The sequence below is a fragment of the Thunnus maccoyii genome, chromosome 22, assembly GCF_910596095.1.
Source record: "Thunnus maccoyii chromosome 22, fThuMac1.1, whole genome shotgun sequence".
Taxonomy (NCBI): domain Eukaryota; kingdom Metazoa; phylum Chordata; class Actinopteri; order Scombriformes; family Scombridae; genus Thunnus; species Thunnus maccoyii.
Genome location: NC_056554.1, coordinates 5326481 through 5353529, shown reverse-complemented (window position 1 = coordinate 5353529; position 27049 = coordinate 5326481). Strand labels below are relative to the sequence as shown.

The 27049-nt window shown below is 39.9% G+C and overlaps 1 protein-coding gene across 3 annotated transcripts in view; it reads left to right on the top strand.

The window, feature by feature from the left end:
• Nucleotides 1-25260, top strand: part of LOC121889338 (RAS guanyl-releasing protein 2-like) — a 40131-nt gene extending 14871 nt beyond the window's left edge. The window contains exons 6-17 of one of the 3 annotated variants that reach the window (XM_042401218.1): nt 545-695; nt 3645-3818; nt 7106-7222; nt 7671-7952; nt 11937-12011; nt 12489-12611; nt 14029-14144; nt 14265-14406; nt 18516-18552; nt 21197-21355; nt 22388-22450; nt 23635-25260. In XM_042401218.1, the coding sequence (XP_042257152.1) occupies nt 545-695; nt 3645-3818; nt 7106-7222; nt 7671-7952; nt 11937-12011; nt 12489-12611; nt 14029-14144; nt 14265-14406; nt 18516-18552; nt 21197-21355; nt 22388-22446 (1435 nt within the window). In that variant the 3' untranslated portion in view covers nt 22447-22450; nt 23635-25260. The remainder of the gene's footprint in view (nt 1-544; nt 696-3644; nt 3819-7105; nt 7223-7670; nt 7953-11936; nt 12012-12488; nt 12612-14028; nt 14145-14264; nt 14407-18515; nt 18553-21196; nt 21356-22387; nt 22451-23634) is intronic. The other 2 variants (XM_042401219.1, XM_042401217.1) reach the window with 2 other exon arrangements.
• Nucleotides 25261-27049: the final 1789 nt, after the last annotated feature.

Here is a 27049-nt window from a genome sequence, read left to right as displayed (position 1 = left end):
TGTGTTTGTTGTTTACAGTGTGAATGAATGCCTTTGTCTGTGGGTGTTTTTGTCAGCGTGCCCTTTTATTGCCAGTTCTCAGACATTGCTGAGCTGTGCTATGCAGGGTCAGTGACTTCTCCTTTTCCCATAAAAGCCATTTCTGTGTGACTTCAACTTCCCTTTAGTGGTCCATAAGGAGACACCATTGTGGAGCAGATTTGTGATTTGCTGTAGCTGAACGTTTGCAAATGCAGGAATGCCCTTCTAGAAATTAAGTCTCTTCTGCGGAAGTTACATTAACAGAATATTAGTAGGATAGTTGTGGTTTGCCTCTAATATTTAATGTTTTACAGGACTTTTATCGTGGAAGTTCTGTAATGCTATATTTCAGCATAATGTTGCTTTGATATCCAGCACCACTGTCAGTGCAGCTCTAACTTGAGGAGAGCCTATAAAGCTGATCCTCATAATGTATTATGATGGTGTTCCAAAAGGCCCAAGAAGAGAGAGATAATTGTTCATGAAATATTCAGTCTTTTCTCTGCTTTATCATCCCTGTCAGGCCGTCATATAAATGGAAGCGGCAGGTGACTCAGCGTGTCCCATCCGTGTCCAAAAAGAGGAAGATGTCTCTGCTATTTGACCACCTCGACTCCTGTGAGCTGGCAGAACACCTGACCTACCTGGAGTACAAATCCTTCTGCAAGATCCTGGTCAGTGTGACTGCAGCTGGTGTTGAAGCTCTTGTGTGATGTTTATGGCTCCTCAATTCTTTGAATTCTTAAGTAATTCAGTGTTTACATGCTGGAGGCACATTGTTGTTGCTAAGCAATAGTGGTTAAAATGGACTTTTACTGGCAGTAATTATATTTGTTGTCTGGAAACATTTGGTCTTTGAACGTTATTTTGGGAAGCAAAGGCAATGACTGGGTTTGTGATTTAAATGGTAGATTTTTTATAGATAATTTATTCAAGTGTGATATGTTTGTGGAAAGATGGGGACAATGGTAGTGATTTGTCTTGGCGTTGTCTTAGTATATCTTTATCTCAACAGAATCTGGCTCAATATAAAACAAAAGAAGCATCTTTAATAGAAATATAGAGCATCTAGCCGACTGGTCCTGGGGTCCGTTTCACAAAGCAGGTTCAACAAACTCTGAGTCTAATCCTGAACTCTGAGTTGATCTACTCTGAGATAGGAAACTCCGAGTTTCCGGTTCCAGAACAGCTGATTTGAGTCAGTTTATTCAACTCGGAGTAGTTTCACCTGGAGTTAAGCGCGTGCACCACAACTATAAAAAGCCAGCATCAATTGAGCCCCGATTCAACGAGTCACCATGGCAACAGGGAAGCGGAGGGCTGCGTTTTTCGCCCCACTAGGGCTAGAAATCTTAATGCGATAATACGGCGAGTTTGAACATGTTTTCAAAAAGAAGTGCAACACCACTGCAGCTGCAAAAGAGAGGGAGACGGCGTGGGAGAACATTGCTGCTCGGGTCAATGCGTAAGTTTAAATGTGGTCCTTTGCAATCACAATAATATTACAGAGGAAAACTGCTTGATTGGTCGCCTATTAATTTATTTCATTTAGGTCCAATCCCGCGAGGGAGAAGCGCACTTGGAAGCAGTTTAGGATGAAATATAAAAACATTGTTCAAACAGGTGAAACCTCGGCATAATCTCATGGGGGAACCTCATTTGATCATGTTTTACATTGTAAAGTAAATATTAAGTGGCTGTTTGACTGTGCAGTTGTTTTATCCCCAACATAATGCTGGTTTCACACACATAAATGTCTTCTCATCTATATCATGTTCTGTTAAATAATTAACCCTATTTAAACTAACACAGACTTCTACTCAGCCAACAGAAAGAAGGCAGATGCCCGTAAAACGGGTGGTGGTCCAGCACCGCCACCTCTAACGGAGGCAGAGGAGCTGGCCCTAAGCCAAAATTTAGGAAGGCCAGTGGCTGGCTCCGACATTGTACAAAAAACTTCCGTTTGCAAAGAAACACAGTGCAACACACAATATCTGCTGGGATGTGAGAGCATGATTACGATTGGTAATGTTGCAAATGTAAGGACGGATTAGGTTGTGTATGTAGATGATGGACTGTGACGTGAAACGGTACCGCTCAAAAAGATAATTGTCTGGAAATGCTAGAACATTTATGCGCGGACTGATAACCATCTCTCAACGAATATTTAATTCTCTGCGCAGTAATGCTGCACCTTCATCCACGGGATCGTTATCAAAAGGACATGCCATGTTAGTGAAAAAGTCGCCACTTACTGTGCCTAATGGACTTCTAATATACTGACTCTGATTTTTTTAATGATTTTTTTAAATGACAGACGGCAGAACTAGGCTACGCCAAAACTCGCCTGCTGACTGAATGAATGAGGAAATCAAATGGAGTGTGTGGCTCTGAAAGAGGGCGGAGACTGAGAGAAACTCGAGGTTCATTGAGAAAAACCTGGTCCCGACCAGGTTAGGTTCATAGAGTCTGTTACTACGGTAACTGACCGAGAGCTTAAGTTACCCCTCTCTGTGAAACAGGCTAGAGTTATCCCTCTTTCTCTGGTTTGAGTTACCTCCCTTTTTGAAACGGAAAACTCAGAGTTTCCCTCATTTCAGGGTTAACAAACTCTGAGTTTTCACTAAACCCGCTTTGTGAAACGGACCCCTGGTGCAATAATGATAGAATTCTGAATTGAGACTAGGTGAAAACAAATCTGTTTTTTTTTCTGATTGAAGATAGGTTTAATCAGTCAGTGAATCAGTCTATTGGCTGCTTTTTTTAAACAACATTCTGCCTTAAAGGACCAGTGTTTAAGATTTAGTGGCATCGAGTGGTGAGGTTATGAAAGACCCTCTCTAGATCCAGTGTTTGGTTTGTCCGTTCTGGGCTACTGTAGAAACATGGCAGTACAACATGGCGGCCTCTGTGGAAGAGGATTCGCTTCCTATATAGCTATAAATGTAGATATAAAGGGCTAATTCTAAGGTAACAAAAACACAATGATTCTAATTTTCAGGTGGTTATACACTAATTAAAACATACTCATGAATATTATATTTCATTTCTGCCAAGTCGGTTCTGCTAGATGCCACTAACTTCTACACACTGCACCTTTAAATGGGCACTCCAGCTGGGGGACATACAATAGACAAGTTTAAAAAAAGATGGTAGAAAATGGAGATGCGGAGCCTGAGATATCCTAGCTTTTAGTCAGGCATATAAGTCCCGCCCTTCACAACACTGGGTCCTACATTTCCCATAAAGCAACTCAATAACATCTTTCTTTACACCTGGTATATGCCCATGTTTTTCAAACTCCACACCCCCAATTTGTGACACAGGCCACAGAAAAAATTATACAGCTTCATATGCTACTCATGATGATTACACTGAACGTGATGTGTAAAATTGGTGCCCCTTTAATGATAAAATGATGGTTTGCTATGAGTGCTTGTCTAGCTATATTGATTTATTTAAAACATTATACATAACTTTATATCTTTGCTGGTGATATAACTGTTGTGTTGAAAGTAAACTGCCATTTTTTTGGATTGATAAAAATACAGTTATGCAAGTATGTTGAAATTTCATTTGTAACAAATTAAATAAAATGTGTCCACGCCCCTTCCTTCCTTTAGTTTCAGGACTACCACAGCTTTGTGATGCACGGCTGCACAGTGGATAACCCCATTCTGGAGCGTTTCATCACGCTCTTCAACAGCGTCTCCCAGTGGATCCAGCTTATGGTGCTCAGTAAGCCCACTGCCCCGCAGAGAGCCACCGTCATCTCCCACTTCATCAGAGTGGCACAGGTCTGTATGCTGAGCCCATTAAGGCTGTTTACTGCAAAGATTTCTAAGACAGAGCAATGTTGTTGGGGGTAGTTGTGGGGTTTAGGGTGCATGAAGAAGCAGACTGATAGGAGATGATCGCCTGGGGGCAGAGAGAAACAGCAGAGAAAGTCATAAAAAAGTGAATTATAGATTAAATGTGGAGAAAAGGGGAAAAGTCACTGTGGAGTGTTGATGACTTGCACACACGCAGCGATCATTTCCCATTAAGTGGCACAAAAAGTAAGAAGAAGTGAATTTAATTTAAAAAGGCTTTGGCAGTATTAGCATGTTAAGATGCCTACTAAGAGCTCTTTAAGATAATGCTGCTGTTAGGGGAACCTTGCATCTCCCAGGAATTAACAAAAATCTATCTTGCCTCAGCTGGATGATGATCCATTTTTGGCATTATCCAGTGTTTTTTATGGCCCTATGGGGTTATGAAATGGTCTCAACCAATGAAGGAGCATGGAAAACTATTTGACAGAATGAAAATCTAAATTTGCTAAGCAAAGTCTTCATAATTAGACAATTAAATGTAATAATTCCCAAAAGATAATGATCTCTTTGTTGCAAATTGAGATACAGGGTTTATTCATTATACATATATACACTTCCTGTTGACTTTAAAGACTTCAATGATGCATCCCACAATAGAGGAGTCACTAGGGATCTTCTGCAGGTGGCATGAGTCACAGCTGCGTATTATATATCAGGTACAGAGAAGAACAAAACTTGGCAGGGAAACAAACAAACTATGGTGCATTTTGGGCAATGTGGACCATTAAAAGTTATTCTAGGGAACTCTGAGTCATTATCCAGAAGTTGTGTCAGATGGTGCAGACAGTGAAAAAAATCTCCCTGCAGGATTCGCCATCACTGGGGAGTCCAGCTTTCTCTTTATGGAGTGCTCACTCATTCCTCTTCAGGAGACAGTTATTTTTTAAACAAATTTCCCACCGGTGTATTTAAACAAACATCTTGTCTAATGCAGCACAAAGTATATTGTGAACAAGTAAAGAACGATATTCGTTATCTATCCATGTATCCCTTCATCCCTTCATTTGTACATACATCAACTGAAATCATCTCTAGTCATCTACAGGTCTAGAGGGCTCTAATCTTAATCTTAACTTAATCTGGTCTCTCCCTGCCAGTTCCCAAACAAAGCTGCCAGCTCACTGCCTTGTACGGTTCTCTGACCACATGTCTGGAGACTGTCGTCCTTTCATTACAGAAACATCCCTTTAAATTGCATCCTGGGCTTCACTGTAATTGATACCATTTCAGCTTGATGTTATCATTTGCTGTGGTCCGCCAGAAGGGCTGAGTTCTCCCTCAATGTGACAATTCACTCCTCTCCACTGTGCGAGGGAAGCTCAGTCGACCATAGAAAGTGCAGATGAAGAATTTTCATCCTAATAGCCTGCAGTGCTCTGTGAATGCATCCTCGTTACTTGTTGCAATGCCTCAGTCTACTCCAATTTTTGTTTCATTTATCCTTCTCTTCATCTGCAAGACAAACTTCAGTTCATCATAATTTATTTAGCAGGGTCTCAGCAGGTTTCTTCACCTCACACTGTCAGAATACACCAGCACTCCAACACCTCAGCAGGGTTCTTGTCTGGAGAGATCAGCAGAAATCTCCTAAGCGCTTCACCCTCCTTGATATTGAACACTTGACTTTTTCCACTGTTCTCTGAAGCTATGACAGTGTAGAGGTGAAGACCAATGCTGATTCTGACCAGCATTGTTGTGTGGAACAAACAACTTTGAGAGTTCAACTGCAGATGGCCTGAGAATGACCTCCTCACCTTTCTTTATTCTCCTCTGCAAATATCTCCATCAGCAGCAGCCCAAAGTCTTCTTGCATCTTTCAGTTTATTTTTTATAGATACCGCACATATAGAGTTGTAACACAATTTCTAAACAAAACAAGAGAGCCAACAACGGTCTATTGACAGCATCTCCTGTACTGGCAGTTTGACAAGTGTTTAGATCAGTGGGTTGTAAATGGTTAAATACTTTATCTGTTTTGTTAGCATGACACAATAAGCATCATGAACATTACTGTATGTCTATTGTACTTAATAGCTTCTTCCATCTCTGTCTACTACCTTCACCTTGTTATAGAATCGATTCCACTTGTTTGAAAGACAGTTGTGTCCACATAATGATAATCAATATTTCCCGCTCTAACAGACCATCCCTGCTGGAAATTCCTTTGTTAATTTCTTCCCAATTTGAAATGCCTCATATTTTGGCATTCAGGTATGTAGCCCAGTGCAAGCACATGCAGGGACAAAAATTTGTTTAAGCTGATTTCAAATGTATTCAGAGGCAGCACAGAAGGTAGCCTTGACATACTTGACATTTCCCAGAGATTCCCTCAGGGTACACTGGTTGTGTCCCATTTCAGCTTCCTATTGGGAGTGCATTACAACAGAACTGACTCATGGTCATTATTTTTTTTTCTTGACTGCAAGGACTTGTGCTATAATTTAAAATTTAAAATTGTCCCTTTGTTCCACACTGAAAAGCTCAATTCCAATCCATTTCACAGTATGTTTTTTGTGTTTGTGTCTGTGGCCATAAATAGCCTACACATCGCCAGTCGGCTGTGTAATAACAGTTGGTTGACAAGAGAATGAACTCGATCTCCTGCCCCTATCATACACACAGTATTTATTCTACACCCAGTGGAAAGACCTGGCATGTTGACAATGAAACCTTTCCCAGGCCACGCTGCTGGCCACATGCACGTGCAGTTTAGATGAACCTACTCTGCAAATGCTGGGCTGCCTTCCACACTGCTTTGCCAATTGATTCCAAAGGGTGTTTGAGCTGAATCAAATGATCCCCTCTGGCAGCTCTCCCACGCAGCTGTGAACCCATTGATTTTCAGAGAGATGCCACGCAGGCAGAAGGGCAGCGTGGAGCCCTGCAGAGTGCCATTCACAAAGTGTTAACTTTGACACAGACAGGTTAGAACATTCAGTAATATCTTGCTCAGGTAAACTGATTAGATGGTGGGATGCTGAACAATTTGCAGACTTTCTCTACCTACTCAAAAAATCTCTGGCTTTGCTAGCTAAAGCTTTTATTTTTGTTTCCTGCATCTTTCTGACTCCTTATAAATCTTTTTTAACCTACAACACCCTCTCACTCTTGCTCTCTGCTTAAAATCCTTTCTGGCAGCGACTAACACATTCACAAGCTGCCTCCTCTTTCACCCTCACTCCTAATATGTCCTCCTTTTCTGTCCACAGAAGCTGCTGCAGTTGCAGAACTTCAACACACTGATGGCGGTGGTGGGTGGCCTCAGCAACAGCTCCATCTCTCGTCTCAAAGACACACAGAGCCACATCAGCGCAGAGACCAACAAGGTGCAGTAGCTGCTACCATCCTCTCATCCATCACTGATCTATTTCTGGCATCCGCAGTCAAACACAACCAGACAAATTCAACATCATGTCATGTCGATGCACTTAGCTAACAAGTGATATTGAATTTTGATTCAGTAATCCGCATCTCAACTGTGTAAACTGCAAAGCTCATTATCTGTGCCAATTACTCCTACACAGTAGCTTTTCAAAACTATGAATTTGAGCCATATTAGAAAGTTGAATGCAACAGTCGGGGGAGTTACAGTGTCTCGTCAGTTATGTAAGTCCATCTGGAGCAAAGTTTTACAGAATGTTTTTGATTTTTCTACACAAATCTCTCTTGAGACAGGCTTTCTGTTTCCTGCCAACTCTCATCCCATCCCCCTCCATTGTCTCTTCTCTCTTAAATTAATTTCATCTCCATTAATTTCATCCACTTGATCTGCAGGTTTTTAACAGCCTCATTGAACTGGTGACATCATGCGGCAATTACAGTCAATACCGCAAGCGCTTCTCGGAGTGTTCTGGCTTTCGATTCCCCATCCTCGGTGTGCACCTGAAAGACCTGATAGCTGTGCATGTTGCACTGCCAGACTGGGCTGACAAAGAGAAGACACGGGTCAACCTGGCTAAGACCCAGCAGCTGTATGCCATCCTTCAAGAGCTGGCGTTGATCCAGACCACACCCCCCAGTGTCGATTCCAACACAGACCTCCTCAACCTACTTACAGTGAGTGCAAAGACTGGACAGAATGTTTATGTGTAGTGTCCAAGATGATGACTTGAATTTAAAATGCCCCTACAAAGAACAGCTTGTACTGGGCAAAATCAGGTCACGGTACAGGTGCTGTGAGTTTGTTGCCACAGAATTTGAAAACATTCATTAACCACCCAGACAGCACTGAAGTAGGCGGAAAAACTTTCAGAAGGACGAACACTTTGTGTTCAGTGAGTGTAACAGGCAGCCTGTTTGATAAACAGACTTTGTTCTGCTGTGATTTGATTGGCTAGTGGTCTGACAAACTGTACAGTGGCCAGCTGGAACAAAATCTATGTGCAGACATAGGCCAGAGATTGTACATAACATTCATGTGTCTTACAAAAGTGAAAAATTCCTGTTCAGGAATGAGGAAGGATGAAATATAAGTAACTCCAATTATATTAGTATATGCTTAACCCACCATCAGTTGATATAATGAATTGAATTAAAGAATGTAAACACAGTTACTGTGAGGAATATAATTGAAGTGCAATGTGGTCTGATTAATCACATATGATACATCTATCTAGTGTTGCCATGCTGCTATCAAAATGTGAAATCAGACACTAAGCTGTAAATTGAAACATTTGCTGTAGACATCTACGATGAAACTCCTGTTAACCCCTTCATATAAATCCAGTTTAAGTGTGTGAATTATGCCAATTATGTTGAAAATGATGAGTTATAGTAGAAACAAGAGACACTCTTTACTGGCTTATTGCAACCTATTTTAACAACAGACAGTAGAATGTCATCAACTAGAATGAACACTAACATTACAAAATACAGAGAGGAATAAACAATGTGCCTGTTTACTTTATCTTTGGATGACTACTATAATACTGTGTTAGAAACTAGACGTTTTAGAATGATGCTTTTCTGGGACTGGGAATAGGAGTCAAGACCATATAACCCCTATTTAACCATCTCTTCATTGAACTTCACTGATCTTTAAATTGTTAACCTGCAGTGCATCCTCCTGTCTGTTCCTATATCCTGATTAAAGACTAAAGGGCTTTTACTGTCAGGACGCCTTGGCTTTACTATGACCTGACTAAAGATCTCAGTCTGGCAGAATCAGTATCTTCTTTTAAATCTATTCTCAGGAAACACTTTTATTGTAAAGTCTTAAAGAGATCACTTTACTATCTACTTATCTTTTTACTGATTTATGTTTTTTAATCTCTCTTAGATAAAGGTTATGCTATCATTACTATTAAATGTGAAAAAAATTGTCTTTCTTGGCTAACAAAATTACTCTCTGCTTCAATTACACTCCTGCCAATCACCAACAGGAAGAAATGGAAGTCTCCAGCAGGAAATAATCAGTCCCAAAACATGTAATTACTTTCTGAAATACATTCACCTTGCATTTTAAAATGATGGTATGAAATTTAAACTAGATGCAGAAAACAGTATTTTGACTTAAACTCAAATGAAGGTAAAGGCATAATTTGGTAAATCATTGGTATTAAAGAAATGACACTTCATATTTTCAGTGAGAATTCTACATTTTTGAGAAGATAGTTTAATACAGCTTCAACTCAAATAAATTAGGATATTGTGCAGCAGAATCACAGGATGATTCTTCATCTTATATATAGTGGGAGGTTTGCCTCAAACTGGGAATACTGAGCGAGACTGATTTTAGCGTTGTTGCTGTGTGCACTTCAGCATGAAAGCTGAGGTGGTGCTTTAGCACTTCATGCTAAACTCCTGTGTCTGTGTGTATGTGTGTGTGTGTGTGTGTGTGTGTGTGTGTGTGTGTGTGTGTGTGTGTGTGTGTGTGTGTGTGTGTGTGTGTGTGTGTGTGTGTGTCGGTATGTTTTGGCAGATGCAGATAAGAGTTTCCTGAATTTGAGAAGGAGAGCTTTCTGAGTTAAAACAATCCCAAGAGATCAATTACTCAATCCGTCTGCAGGTGTTCATGTCAGATTGCAGCTGCCTCCCTCTTTTTTCTGTGAAAATGAAAGAAAACAGCTTGACAGGTTTTGGAGCTGAGGGGCACCAGGAAAGTTTGCTGGACAGACTCAATACCCAATTATCTTATACCAGTGCTTATTGGAGTTGATCTAGCTTGAGCCCTGGAGAAGGAAAGAAAGTCAATAAATCCTGCAAAAATAAAAAAGGCATGCCTGTGTAGAGAGCTAAAAAAAAATGCAAACCACACAAGTGTAAAATACAGTCTTCCTCCTATCTTAGTCACATTCATCAGCTTTTCAAACAAAGGGGATTTTATATTGGCCTAAATGTGGTGAACAATTTACAGTTAACCTTTGCCCGAAATACTGTAAGCTCCACTAAATCATTGGACCAAACAAGAAGAAAAACCTTTTTCCTTCCGCACTTACCACTTGAACTCAATAAAATCCAGGAAACACAATTACGGCAAGAGAATAGCTCTGAGGAAAATAATTTGAGGCCAACAATGGATGCAGGGGATAATTACATGTGGCTGCAATGTGTTAAGTGGAGCAAAAATAGATGCTGCTCTCTCACCTGTTGCCATAGTGGCTGTGTTAATATAGAAGATACCTCTACTTAGCAATTCATGCAATAAACAGCGTGAGAAGGCCTTTGTGTGAAATGTAGAGGCGTAGAATGTCAAAGACTCACATCCTCTTGTAAATTCACTTTGTATGTGTGGTGTCACACAAGTTGTTGACAAGCAGGCTTCAGGACTAAATATATCAGATAGTGAAGGTTTTCTCACTTACCTCTTCCTGTATCTGGTCATGCAGATAGTTGGAAGAGGATGGGCGTTTGTCCAGGTTATGCAATATCTGTCTCAGATTTCTGCCACCACCCCAATACGATACAATCAGAGGAATGGAATTTAATTTGTGGTACTCAAAGCATTGAAAAGTTACATTAAAAAAACCAAACAAACTCCCTTTATACATTATTGTGAATGAGCGACCAGTGGAAAGACGAATAAATGGTGATAAAGGTATCCACACATGGTATCCACCTTTGCATCTGTATCAGTAGTATTTGCAGTTGGAATGTGCCTCATAAATGCTGCTATTGGCTGAAAGCTGCACAGGAATGTATTTACGCTGTGGTGAAGATGGATGTTGGGAATTAAGAGAGACTGTCTAAATCCTGTCTAAACAGGATATCTGTCTAAACACAACAGTTAAACACTGACCCTCCATCTAAGTTCAAAGGTCCAATTATTTATATATCATTGTATACTTACAACAGGTAGTCAAATGTTGGGGGAAGATTTTAACGGCTATTTTGTTTTAAGATAGTATACTATACACAGTACTATACAAAGTACAGGGAACTTCTCTTCATGTGAATTTGGAGTTAAACATACTTTTAGAAAGTCACTTAGACACTGTAGATAGTATCAAGGACAGGCAGTATGTATCACTTCCCGCGTGAAATCATTTTTAGAAACATACCACAAAAAAGTTTTTACTTCACACAGGAAGAAGTTGGTAAATGCACTTTCACATAATGTTTTTGTGGTTGATGTCGTTAGTTTCTACCATAAATCTCATATAATTGCCAGCTAACACTGTCTCTTAACCATGAGTCATAAATGTTTATTATAGTGAAACCATTGATTACAACAGGTAAAATGTTAAAACTATACCAGCCTTATTTGGGGACAAATCTTTATTCTTTATCACAATTACTGTTTTTAAAAATGATCTATCCCTGCTCTAAATAATCCTACTTTGGAATTCTTTATCTGCTAGTTAAACCTAGACAATTATTAAAAGTCACTAATTGGTTTGTGCAATCAGTGTTTCCACTGTACAATCATCTTATGCTTCTATTGTCACTGATATATAGTTTATATCATGACAATTATAAATCTTCTGGTTGGACAATGGTGATCCATCCTGGACTGAGTGGAGGGTATATGCACAAAAATTTGGTTGTGGACAAATCCGCAGTCCTCACTCACACTGACTCCATGTGTCCTGTTCTGTGCAGGTATCTCTGGATCAGTACCACACAGAGGAGGAGATCTACCAGATTTCTCTACAGCGGGAACCTCGCAAGCCAGCGGTGAGCAGCACACAGATCTACACTATGGGTCTTGTACTAACCTTTTCCCATGTTTAGTTTAGTGATGCACTCCACGCTTGATATGAAGGAAGGTCCTGATATTCGCTGTACCTTTTGGTCAGTGTCATCCTGCTTAAGATACTGCTAGCCCTAAACTGTGTGCATTCTGTGTGAAACAATGAATCCTCAAGATTTTTAATTTATTTACATATCAGATAAACCTTCCAAATCCCATATTTGCTATATCCTAGAAACAGATGCTATTACAACTCTATCTTGAGTGCCATGTAGAAATGCATATTGGAAATCTTTGTTTTCATTCTCTCATGACATTTAAATCCACTTTAGTAACCCTTCGCTGCTTCTCTGCACAGCAGCTCTCTTTTCTTTTCTTTCTTTTGTTTGTGAGACGACAGCCTCTGCCTCCCTGGCTTGATATTGATCTCATCATGGTGTTTGGTTTTTCATTGGCTGTAGCAGAACTCCAGCCCCGTCCCTGCTCCTGACCCCAAGCCCACTATGATCGACGAGTGGGCTGTGTCGGTTAAGCCCAACGCTGACCCGACCATCATCAAGAGCCACATAGAGAAGATGGTGGAGGTGAGTTTCTCAGCCCCTACACTCCCCTCTCTCAGTGATAATTGTAACCTGTGGGGTCCAATGTAATGGCACTGGAAGGCAAAGGGTGAATTATCTGTTGTTATCCTCTCCACCACCATCTTGACATGATAACTGCAAAGCACTCTGGGCTCTCTGGCCAAATTGCTAAGACATGTAGTAATCTTACACCACAATTACAAGAGCTGGGAAGATCACTTGAAATCTTGTAACTAGTGATATTTCATTTTTTACAATAATACCTTTCAATTTTGTATTTTATGTATGATAGAAGCAGGACCATTAAATTGTTATACTAGTTAAATATCCTGAAAGGGGGACTTCATAACTTGAAAGAAGAATTACACAATCTTTGTTCTAGCTACATATGGCACTTAAAAACCATAAGCAAAAGAACGCACCTGAACTCAATTCAATACATTCAGGGAATTTGCCACAATGGCGTTACTTGGTCTGGTCGTCTTGGTCTAACCATTAGCTTATGATGGCTAATGTTAGCCAATGTTAACACACTTTAGATAGATATTGCTGTAACTGACATTACTGAGTTAGTTAGCTGACTTTATCTGACTTATCTCTAGTTGTGCTACTGTTGCACTATGTTTTAGCCTGTCACAGATACATATTTCAGTGGTTTTATAACACAGCAGGCGACATGTTCATTGTTTCCTGAATTTGGTTCAATTCCACTGGCCTTCAGGCAGGCAATGACTAATGAGGCCTTTAAAGCAACTTAAAAAAATATTGTTATATGAAGGAAATTCCATTCAATGCCATTATCCTGTAATAACCAAATGTTAAGCAAATGTTTAATAGTTTGGCTTTAAAGTGAAACCTTGTAGCATGAGCAACATCCACAGTTAAAGAATAATGGTAAATGATAAAAAGTAGTAGCACAAGTAGAGAGTGGTCATGAAGTCAGCAAGCTGTCTTAGTGATGTCACGAGATATATACAGTATGTATCCTAAGTTTTCTGACATTAGTTAACATTAGGTACTAGTGTAATGAATTGAGCAAGGGTTGGGGTTAATTCATTTCAACTTACATAGTCATAGTTACATAGTCATGTTTGGAAATTACTTGATTGATAGCTCAAAAGCATGTTTAAATTATCCAGACTGCTATTCCATAATTATGATACGTATAATTTTCAAATTGTGGATGCAAATGATGTGTTTGTAGATGACAATGTAGATGACAGTGAAATGATTTTATTCACATATTTTTTAAACCTGATCCAAAACATGTACATGCTTTGTGTAAGATGATTTAAGGAATCAACTTATTTTACTTACTTATTTATTCCAGTGGATTACGTTACAGTCGGGACTGACATTGCTACTCATTAATACTCTATAGTAGAATACATGCTGAAACTAATCTTTACAATCCTCACAGTCTGTCTTCAAGAACTTCGACACAGACGGCGATGGCAACATCTCCAGGGATGAATTTGAAGCAATTAGGAACAACTTCCCTTACCTCAGCAAGTTTGGAGAACTGGACAAGAACCAGTAAGCCTTTGCAGATTTATTCAATGATGTAGAATCCATGCGGTTTACAGACTTAGCCAATTTACAGACCGATCCAGTCTTTCCCGTGTCAAACTCACCTCTCTTTGCTTTCTTTCACAGAGATGGGAAAATCAGCAGAGAAGAGATGATAGACTACTTTATGAAAGCCAGCTCTCTGCTGAACTGCAAGATGGGTTTCATCCACACTTTCACTGAGGCCACCTATGTCAAGCCCACATTCTGCGAGCACTGTGCCGGCTTTGTGAGTAAAGACCCTCTTCACATTAATCACATTTTTGAGCTTGTGTTTGTACCTAGCTTATAACCACACTTAACTATAAAACTACTGTATGTGTAATACTTAATAGATGGTTTGAAATACAAATCATAAACCTTTCAGGCCCCCATGAAGGTCTTAAACAAATATTGATCTTTGCTGTGCTTGCTTTTGTGCATTGATTTCTTCACTGACCCAATCAATGGCACGTGTCATAGTTTGTTAAAAAAGGTTAAAGGTCAGTTGTGCTCACCCAGCTATTCCCAGGTTATGTAGCCGCATAGACTGACTGCACTTCATTAAACGTCTCGGCAGTCACTACAGCACATGATCGCCTCATCTCTCAGAGGTTCTTCCTGTCAGGTCAGGGTAATGCCAATTACTATGAGCTACAGCCACATGCTGCTGAAGTTGCATTCTGGGAAATATGGGAGGAAGGTAATTGGGCGAGATGATAACCCTCCTCTTTGGCAATGTTACATCTGTGTGGCTGTGTGTGTTTATGTGTGTGTCCTCTGGCCCTTAACATTCCCGAAAGTCCCCTAAGGAGCCCTCTGTTATTTAGACACAGACAGTGAGTCAGCACTCAGCTGTAATGAGAACAGGAGTGGAGCACTCATATTGAACCCATTCGTTTATATGTACTGCATATAAGCTAGAAACGGATTGTAAGCCTCAAAAGACTCATAGATTTTAGTGTATAGGCTTTCATTAACACTTATTTAGACACACACTCATGCACAGAAATGCATATTCTCCAGGGAAGGCTCTGGCGTTTTCAAACCATCATGAGGGGAAACTCAGAATAGAGAGCAGGGAAAGATAAGGACTTTGGCAGCATGCTTCTTCCTTTGAATATGTCTGTGTGTGACAGCAGTAGATACACCAGCCACTTCCTCATCTGCCTGCTTTGTCCTTTCCTCTTGGCTGCTGTGCAAAAACAATATTTTCCCGCAGTCCATTTTTCAGCATGTATCTCTAACACAAGCTGAAGCAGGCCTCCTGTAAACACTGCAGAGTTCACTCACCTCCAGTGTCTCACATGGATCTTCATAATCTTCTGCTGTTTTGCCTGCAGCCACATTTGGCCTTACATCCTATTTAATGGCACACAGATGAGTTTTTTAAATGCACAAAGCGAGGAGACAAAGTACAGAACGTTAGTTTTTTGCATCTCAGGAGGACACAGCAGGTTTGTAGCTGGAGGCTGAGAGCACTTTTAATTGAGATATTGCAGTGTGATGCACAAGGCTCTTAACGCTTTTGACAGTCTAGCTTTATAGAAATAAAATGACACACAAATCTCTTGTTTCGTCTATTATTGCTGGAGTTGTTCATACCGTGTGACAAAGACTCAGTGTGTTAGAGTATTTTAATTTTTTCTCACTGGGAAAAATGTCTCCTTTTGCCCAAAGCAGTCTGTCTGTGCAGTCTATTCTACAATAAAGCAACACAATCAGCCACATTTATTGTTCTTGGGACTGATGACACCCAGCGATTGATTTCCAAGGTCCAAAATGGACATGTTTGGGTGACCACATTTTTCCAGGTAGCAGATTTGGGCAGCAGAGAGGTGTGCCAAAACAAAACAAATCTGTTCCCAGTCCCTGTAACTTCATCTAAGCACAATGGATTTGTCTTGTTTGCAATGATTTTGCTCCAGCTAGTTGAGAACACATACTGTACAAGACTTAATCAACAGCTGTACAATCATGTGTAAAGCCTACACAGCTCATCAGGTTGATCATTTACTATAGATGATGGCACACTCCCTTTTAGTCAAGTCACAGGACAATTTTTTTTCTCTGTGTTGGTACATGACAGATGCTTCATACTCTATGTACTGTACAGATATGACAGTGGTTTCGATCTTCTCATCTAACTCTTGTCAAAAAAATCTTCCCCCATATTATTCCCAAATTATTCCTTTAAATAAACCACAGCCTTGACTTTTAAATTCATTACAGCAATGTCCCTGAAATAAGGTATTTTCTAAGAGTACAGCATAACAATAGTTAGTAGGTTTCAAAGTACAATGAACTAGACTTAAAACATAAAAAATGAAAACTAAAGTTCACAGGTTCTATCACCAGACAAGTCAAAGTGTCCTGTGAAAGATACCAACCCAAGAATGTGAATTTGAATTGAGCAGATGGCAAGTGGAAACTTTCCTCAGTCACTTTCAAGTAACTTTATCTGTCTGTACTTGGTGTAATATCAAACAGTTCAGGAAAGCAGGAACCAAATGACATGTGATTGTTGTCACTCATACAAGTCTGGTAGAGAAAGATAGAAGACATTTGGTTTGACAACACTGTATGTAGTTCAAGTTCTTTCCTCGAGAATAAATGCCCTTAAGAATTGGCACACTTGAAAAAGTATTATCCTCCATTCAAAATGTTCTGTAATAGTAATGAAACATCCAATATTACAAGTGCCAAATCATTTTTAGATTAATAGAAGTTTTCTAAAAGCTTAAAGCATCAAAGAAACAAAGCAAGTTAGTGTTTTATTTCCAGCTCTTGCTTGTGGTGCATTGTGTTTTACAGTCTACAGAGGCAGTAAAGGTCAGTCAGTGTAGGCAGAGCTGTGATGATAGTTGTGTTTAGATGTTCTGCTCGTAACCGACTTCTCTTTGTTGTAGAGCCTCTGGCTGTGCTCACGATTTCCCACTGTGTTTGTGTGTGTCTTTGTTTGTGTGTGTGTGTATATGTGGGTGTATGTGTGTTTGCATTCACACATGTAGGTTTGTGTGTGCATCTGTGGTGTCGAGGTGTGTGTGTGTGTGTGTGTGTGTGTGTGTGTGTGTGTGTGTGTGTGTGTGCGCGTGTGTGTGTGTGTGTGTGTGTGTGTGCGTGTGTGTGTGTGTGTGTGTGTGTGTGAAGAGGTCAGGATATTTTGTGCCTCCTCAGATGTGCCAGTGCAGTGTGTGATCTCCAGCTCGGCTCTTTCATGTCATTGTTCCCCCACTGTCTGTGCTCGCCCCGCGTCCCGCTTGATCTTGGTCCCCCCTCCACCCCCTCTGTCCCGCCAACCTCATCTCTCTCCCTCTCTCTTTCCCTCTGTCTCTCTCTCTCACTTCACATCTCTTTCTGTTCCATTGTGCCTCTTTCTTCATTTACTTTTTTCAGCCGTCAGTAGGTACCTCAGCATCAATGGGGGATGTCAAGACGTAGACTATATGGGTGTTTTAACATGTTTTAGCCCATTACCTGCTAATTGTGTATACTTTATCTTTACTGCCAACCATTTTCCAAAGCATAAGTTTTTAGATTAATTTCCTTCCTTTTAGGTGGTTTCAGTACACAGTTCACCACAGCCTGAAGAGCCTTGTTAGTGATAGTTAATACATTATATTGTCCAGTGTTTTTGTTAATGTAGTTGTGCAAAAAGGACATTTTGAAGCTTCTCCTTGATGATGTATTCAGGCACAGCTGGCAAACAAAATTAGTCAATGAAAGTTACCCCAGATGACAAACAATCAACAAATGTGCACATTATGAGGAGGAAAAATGTGAAATTTGGTTATGTAAAGGTTCAGATGTCCCCAAATATACCAGCAGTTCTCACCACATCACACATTACATCTGATACTCTACGGAGACAACACACCAGAAATAGTGAGGGAATAATGTTCCAGATGTTTGTGATCAGTTTATTCATATTCAAGAGCACTTTAAGGTTCCTTGGAGTTACTACATGTGAACTTGACTGGGCACTTGACCTCTGTATTCTTACAGTATACATATATTTAGTTAACAGATTGAAATATTCAAAACCACCAGATTTGAAGCTTAAGTGTATTCAGATTTGATCAGATATGAAGGTTATGATACGGTTACAGTAGATACTGAAATGATATGTAAAGCAAGATGAAGGTAAGTTAGTGAAAGCGGTGAAGGAGGCTTCATTATTCTATTTATATTTGGCACTAATTACTTTACATTTGTTCATTAAACATATTAAAGCATAACGTATGGATGAGCATCGCAGTTCCTACAATAATAGACCTCTCATTCAACCTACCTTTTAACATCCCTCTTGCCTTCATGGAAATGAAAACATATCCTATTAACACCCAACTTCTTTTTTAGATATGGGGTTTCTACAAGCAAGGCTACAAGTGTAAAGGTAAGAGTACAAATCATTTTGATGTTGTTCCGCGTGTGCTGCACAGACATGTGTGTTCCACTCCGAAGGGTAAAGCTTCAAAGAAATAGCGATTCTTTTTAACACCATCGATTCACAGCCATCACACACACACACACACACACACACACACACACACACACACACACACCTCTGTAGATAGAGCTCCACAGAGTTGGAGTGCTGAGTAAATGTCATCAACACAGAATCCATGGCAAATATATCACAGTCTTTTGCTGTATGTCCACAAACACAGCCTTGCTCACCAACAGCTGGATAAGCTCCATCAGCTGAGACCACACTAAACACAATGCACAATTACTTATTATTTCTCCCAGTAGACCAGTGTTTGGAGAAGCTGGTTAATTTCACAAATGGACATACACACAGGCAAGCAACCTTCAACCCCTCCTGTCCCCCTCTCATCCTCATGGTCATTAGCTTCACATGCACTCAGCTTCCTCTTTCTCCCGCTGTGGGTGTACTGCTAGTGGTCTGTGCTGATGCTAAAATTAAGTTGTGATAATCTGCAGATGTTCAGCACTGTAAATAAGTTAGACTACATATGTTTCCTTCCACATATCAAGCAAAAACTTTGGAAATTATGTCAAATCTAAAATGCAAATCATGAGAGTTTCCATCTGCTGGAGTCTTTTTAAGAAGTGATTGATTATAGCTCAGTTTTATGAATGGGAGAAGTTTATATGGGTTAACAGTACTGATTCCACTGCTGTCAATGTCAACAAATTAGTTTCCATAGAAAACTAATTTGATTAATAGGTTTCCATAGGAAACTTATTTGTGTGTACAGCACAAAGCTATGTGTGTCACTGCACCTTTTGTTACCTTTAATGGCTTTGTGTGTTTTGTGTTCTGGAAGTGGCATCATTTCCCCAGTTAAGCCTTATATCAATGTGAAAATAGTCTGAGAAACTGGATCTACATGTTTGTATGCAGAGGTCTCATGTGTCAGAGGATGTTATGTAGCGATATGTTCCTCATTCTCTTCAACAACAAGCAGTTCAATCACTAACTTTCTCTTGTCCATTTTCATTCTCAGCATTATCAGCTTCATCATTCATTCAGGTTCATTTCAGGTGGGCTAACTAACGCTTATTAAATAGCTTGCAAGTTATCATCAAACATTTGAGTTGCATAGCAACTAGAGTAATTAATGCTCCTTGGGGCCTTTGAGGTTGTGCGGTCTGTTACTAGCAGTGTTCATAGCACTGTGCATCTTTTGTTTAGGGGAAAAAAGACTAATTTCTTAATTACAAAGACATATTCTACTTAAAGGAAGAGTAAAAAAATATTACAGCTTTTCTACATAATGCTTAGATGGTAACTCTTTTATTAAAACAGAAACACAGCAACATGATTGCTCCTTATGAGACAGAAGGAGGAAAAATGGCACAGAGGTAAAAAGAGAGCTAACACACACAAACAGATTCATGCATTACTTTGTACGTTCTACACACACATACACACAACCCATTCGTACCCCCTGAACTCTCTACTCTAAAGGAGTATATGTCGCCAAGTCAGACTGGGAGTGTGTGAGTGTTCTGGCTTGTTCCAGTGCATTAATGAGACCAGAGGAAGTCAATGAGAGAGCCCCACAGCTATTCATCCCCATTACCATTGTGAGCCTGTACTCAGGGAGGTAGAGCGATCGGCAGGGACATAATTGAAATGAATCACCCAACGCAGTCCAGGAGTGGAGTGTGCTGAAAACTCAGAATCTGTGTGCGTGTAGCTGTATGTGTGTTTTGGGGAAGTAGACTTTAGAAATTTAGACTAAGATAGAAGAGGCATCTCAGTGTCACAGTTACAGTCTTCTAACTTACATATCAACACTAAGATTCATACATAGATTCTGTTACTGATGCAATATCAGATATCTGATACAATAAAGGTTTTTTAATTGCCTGTACCTCAGCGTTTTATGGTTCATCATGAGTGACCAGGCACTTGACCACTGACTGGGATGAGGCTTGAACTAATAATACATTTCCCACTGAGGAGAACAAGTAGAATTTTGTCTTTTTAATTAGCCTATTATACTGTCAAGAGGTGGTAATGACATGGAATTCTAATTTGCTAAACACTTTGTTGAAAGTGTCAAACATCAATGAAAAATATTTACCAATGGTGTCAAGGAGAATTGAAATTTTGGCTACTGTGACGGCACTACTAAGGTGTGTGTGTATTCAGGTTCTTTGACACGTGTTTTCTTGCTGCCTTGCTCGATGATCCGTCGGCCCTCTCCTCTTAGACTCCCACTGGTTGACAGAGTTATTGTCAGGCACAGTCGTCCTCAATGTGTGTGTTTGCCAGTGTTCATGCATTTGCATGGCGTGTAGGAGCACTTTCCTGTCACTACTGGCTCTCCCATTTGCCCCGATGTTTCTGTTTGCACCCGTCCCTCTATCTGACCCTGTCCCTATCTCTCCACCCCATTCCTCATCTTCCATTTGCTCCTGGCCTTCCCCTCCCTTCCTCCCATCTCACCTTCTCTCTCGGTGACTCTCCCTCCCTCTCCTCCGACCCTCCCGTCATCTCCTCCTCTCTTGGCACCTCTCCCTGCCGCCGTCCTTCTCCCTCCACATGAACACCACGGTGGCAGCCTGCGGGGTGAACTGCCACAAGGCCTGCCGAAGCCGCCTGGCCGTCGAGTGCCGGAAGAGGACCAAGAGCATCAGCCACGAGGCGCCGCCAGCTCTCCAGGCCAGATCCTACAGCTTCCCTCCACCTGCCAACACCCCACCTAGCCTGCAAAGCTCAGGTGAGTGGTGTCTTGAGGCAGTCAGATGGGTCATGTGACCAAATGCATAATTAGTTTTATTTCATGTCTTTCTATTGCACAGGAGCAAGAAAACTAAACAAAAACTATATTAAAAAAAACTGGTTTGGCAGATATTTCTGCTGCATTCATGTCATAAAAGAATATTTGTGACATTGCAGTTACAAACACCAATTTCTAAGTGTCGATGCCTTTGAAACCTTTGAAATTGTTGCGACTACAGACTTCAACACACTTTTGTTGCTCTTTTTGGTAATTATTCTCAGATTTTCACATTTAACATATAAACACTTAGTGGAACATCATATATGTTATATATATATATATATATACACACAAGTATTTGCTTGATGGTGAAGTTAGAATTAGAATTTAACATTTCACACATGAAACTTAAGACTAATAAACAGTCTTTTAAGGTGTAGAGTTCTGTTTTTTTCATATGACATACATGTAGTATGAAATAATTTCATTAGCTTTCTTGATTTTAGGCAAGGCACAATAGAGTCACAAAATGTGCAAACACCGGCAAAAACACTGGCAGAATTTCTCTCTTTCTCTTTCGAAACACAATAACGCAGACACATACTAAGAGGAATGTTTATAACACATTTTCAACACTTCATGTCACTGCTGCAACACCTCCACTTTCTGAAGGGTGCTTTTGTCTTCCTCCAAGCATATGGAGCACTGACATTTGGAAGATATTCTCAAACAATAGAGATTAATTTGCAATGGAAATGTGATTGACCCACCACAGCGAGGCCAGTGACTCATGGAGGCAGTGTTTTCATCAGACATTAGCAAAAGTGGTGCCCTGTCTGGCTCTGTTTTATATCAGTGTGACCCTGCTTGATCAGTGGAATGACAATGCTGCCAGGCAAATAAATTGTCATGGCAAACAGACAACAGCCACACATTTCATTAACTTTAGGTAGTAGTTTGCATTTCCATTTGATTGACCAATCTATGCCTTATGTTTTTTTTTATCATCACCTTCTCTGTTTCTATCAGTAATTGCTGAAGAGGATTTAGAGTCAGTGGAGGAAGGAGTGTTTGATGTCCACCTATAACCAGGTGAGAGAGATGTTTACTTTGGCTGCTAAAGAAAAGTCCTCCTGTCACTTATTCTCACACTCATTGCATTCCAACTATGATTGTTATTTACATTTTTGATGTGCCTATGCATCTTCAGTGTTCCTTAGAGATTTTTACTTGAGTTAATAATATTTGTTATTTTACCCCAAAGCAACTCCTGGTGTCCTAAAAAGTTCATTGTGTACTGAAGTAATGTCATTTGAGTCACTTTATCAGACTTTGTGCAGCTCCCTCTTTGCATAGCTTTATATTGTTTTTTTCACATATACAGTAGAATTCCCCAACACCTGAGTTGTATGTGTAAAATCAGGGCAGTTCCCCTTTAATATTCATCAATTAGCATTACATTAGCATATAGCTTGTACAGCAGCAAATAGATAAGTCACATTTGCTGAACATCTGCTTTTTGATGAACATAAATGCATTTTGAGAAATTTGAGATTTGTATAAACAAGATATAATAAGAGGTGCTAGTAGGCTGATGATTTTTAACTTTTGAACAGAGCCATGCTAGTTGTTACCTCCTGTTTTCAGTCTTTGTGCTAAGCTAAGCTAACCAGCTGCTGGCTGTAGCTTCATATTTACCATGAAGACATAAAGTAAGAGTGTCATCAATCATCTCATCTAACTCTTGACAGGAAGGTGAATAAGTGCTTTCCCCAAAATGTCAAACTATTCCTTTAAATTTGACTATCCAAATAAAGTGTATCTGCACAGGAAATATCTTGATGTGATATCATGCATCAACCTTTTTGGCTTGTGACCTTTAAAACAAAGCAGTGTCTACTTACAACCTCTCTTCACAGGCTGTGTAAACGTATGAGCTGTGAGCAGTTCAATCAAATAGCAGTTTTCTTTCTCATATAGGCAGAGCTAATCAGTATTTTTACAAGAAAAAAGCTTTGAGAAAGAAGACCATATAATCATATTGTGTCTCCTCAAATTTATCTTGACCACTTAGCAGGTACTAACATCCTCCACCTAACAACAAGACTAGGAATGTACAGAAACTCTGCCATTGTATGTACACTTTTTTCACAGTGCTTATGTGTTTTTATGTAGATTTTTCCTTGAACATCTAAACATAGGCCACTGGCTGTATCAGTCACTGTATCACAATCCATGCAGGAGCTTGAACTGAAGTGTGATTTTTATGAGGCCAGTTCTCTATTTTAGAATCCCTCCTACAGTTGGTGTGCAAGAAGCCAAATCAGCGACTGTTGGGAGCCAGACACAGAATGTGCTACAGTATGTCAGAAGAAATGTCAGAGAAATTGCACTGAACACAAGCCAGGATACCTACATGCTGCCACACAGTGGACACATACTGCTACTGCAACAACAACTCCACTCCACTTAACTCACATGAATGTGACGACCAATGTGAATGGAATGTCTTTGTATCATTTTATGTAAAATTTCTGCATTTTGACTACATGTTGGCCAAGAGTGTTACTGTAAAATCTTACTATATGTACAAAAGTCCAAATAATTGTATATTCTTGGTGGAATGTTAAAGTCAGTAGAGTCAATAATTTGAGTGCATTTTGCTGCAGATTGGAATGACTGTCTACCTTTTCTTTAAAACATAAAACATAAGAGGTGCTGTTATTGCCAAGAATGTAAACCTTTCTCCCAGACTAAGCTACCGTCTTCTTAATCTGAGAAGCTCTGCTTTTTGTTGTTCATCTTTCTTTGAAATACATTTCAACGGTCCGGTAATAGGACAAATTTTGATGTCAGATAAAATACTGTTGATTTTGTGGTGGCCGACTGAAGCATGATGACAAAAGCAACTATATTGCCAGCTAAGGAAACAGCTGAAATGACTGTGTGCACAGTTATAATTAAGATGAACTTTGAACAATGTTATATTTTTTTCATGTTTACCTGAATATCAGTGACTGTCCTATAGCTAGTTATTGCTGTGGTGTAGTTTTCAGTATACAGTACTGTCTTGTGCCAGTGCACTGATAGATGATCTGTCCTCTTGCAGTACTGTGAATGTAGCAGAAACAGTGAAATGCCGCTGCCAGATGAAGAACTCATCTTCCCGAATAAATATGTTGACAGGAGAGAGCAAGAAACTGGCTAACATCCCACTGATTCCTCTGCTAGTTTTAACTATATTTATTAGTTTTTGAATGAGCTACAGTTCTGAGACTGTCAGTAAAGACAAAATAATCAAAAGAATAATACCAAAACAGAAGTAATGAGGCTTTTCATTTGACAGCAGCATATGAAAAACATTTCCTTGAGAATCTGTTTTCCCGCAAGTTGTATTTTGCTGTTTTTATCCTGCATGCTTCTCCCTTCGTGGCTCTATGCTCTGGCCAGACGTCTTTGTTGCTGAGGCTTCTTTCCTTTTTTAATGTAGCACGCCAAGTTATCATTTATGTAGGAAACATGAAGTTTTGAAATTCCAGATTGAGGACATCAGTAAATATTTCTGTTGCTTTGTGCCTGTGGAGAGATGAATTCAGACTTCGAGTGCCATATTATTAACTGCTGGTTTGTCATTGAATGAGACTCCTGACATTGCTGGTATTTATTTTTCTGTATAAATTGCTAAATAGCTGCCGATCCTTCTCTGTGACTCCCTGCTTGACGAAGGATGTTTGTTGTTATTCTGTGAATGAATCTTTCAGACTGATGTCATGCTAGTCCTTGTGGTCCCCTGATAATTCTCCAGTATTAAATGCAGCAGGTATCACTCTAATATATGTTCTGGGTAAGAATTTCTGTGACTAATAAGAATGATACAGAAAAAAAACAAAGTTTTGTCTTGTCTTTCTGCTGCTGGAATTCAGTCACACTCGTCCTTGATGTTTCTTTAGTTTCATTTAAACTTGAGCAGGAGATATTTTCAGCTTTCAGCAGCTTCTTTGATCTGAACACAGTCTGTTTTACTTCAAATTTTAAATCCGTTACCACTAATGCTGGTAATCCCAGGGGAAAGACGATGTTTTAGGTGATTTTCATGTTTTAACTTAAAAAATTCATTGAAGAAATATTCTCTGGGTTGGGACAATTCTGCAAATCTTTGGTTATTTAAAAGTTTTCCAAACCAATTAGTTTCTCAGAAATACTCAAAGCAGTTTTTTCTGTTCATGAGCATTTTTGACATTTTGGAGGTAACGCCCATCCAACACTTAGGCAATATTGCTTTACAGCTGAACTTGTAGAGCTGAAATCTTTTTCACATCTAAAGAAGAATAGCCCATTTGAATACCACGAGAATACCCCAAAGCACATTGGAACTGCTTGATGCAACGACTTTTTCATCATTTCCCAACTCCACCCTTTCCAACAGAAAACAGTTTCACAGTAATTACAGCACAGCAACATTGGAAACAAAAAATATCTCTAACCACATCCACTCCTAAAACAGACTCATCCAGACATTGGAATCGATTCTACAACTGCCACCACACACTCCTGCCATCCCTCGTGACTGTGATCCAGTGTCCACTGGCCATCTATTATAGACATTAATAACCAGTCTCGAATGAGCCTTGCAGTCAATGCCACATCTAATTACTCTCAGAGATGAAGTCAGTCTGGGCCTCTGATTGCCCGGCTCCCAGTCTGTATGTCCTGTTCAATGGGAGGACATTGATCCGGCTATATCCAGCCTTTGAGTTGGCTCATATCTTATCCAGTGCTATGATACTGCTAAATGCTCTCATGTGGAAACCAACAATGAGCTGATGAACTGCAGAGGTGATGTGTTCATGACTTGGCCTATCGACCTCAGTCACACACATAGCGGTGTACAGCTTTGACCACATGATTATGCAACTGTGATTCATCCATTTCCTGTAGCTGTCTATTCTCCCAGCAAGGAAATACCAGGACCATCATAGATAAATAGACAATTCACCTTAATGGCCATTTTTGTGTCTTTAATCAAACTGACTTGCATGCTGAAGCAACCAAAAGACAAACAAGCAGAGTATACAGACGCCACACAGAAAGGATCAGGGACTGGAAGCAAACAAAGAACATTCTTGCTATTAGGTGACACACAAGGCAATGTTCCTGCATGCAATAAAATCAATTTTGAAATGTCCAGCTTTGTGTCTTTACCTTGATGGTGGTCGATACAGGATAGACAAAAAGAAAAGCTGGAGCCATGTCGTAAACCTGACACACTAACGTAATATCCACTTTGAAATATTACTCTCCCTATATCTCTCCACCACCACTTTTTCCTCCAAAGCCTATACACGATTGCGCCTTAAAGTGTGTGTGGTCATTGCCTACTAGAGCATTGAACGTCTCCTTTAGCCCGGTGATTGATACCTCCCATTCAGCTATAGAAAAGCCCTCCTAGCAGCACAGCCATTTAGCCAGCAGCCTGAGTGATATTGATCTGAAAAGTCTGAAATGAGGGAAATTGAATAGCATGGCAGCTAATTACATAGTAATGAAGGCAGGAGGGAAATAACCTCACACATTGTTAGCACTCTCACACTGCAACCTTGATTGCAAGGAAAGGGAAGATTTTGGGCCTGATAGCTGAGCATTTTCCCCTTCAGCAGATGGTACAGGTCTATAGTCCTGTGCAATTAGAAA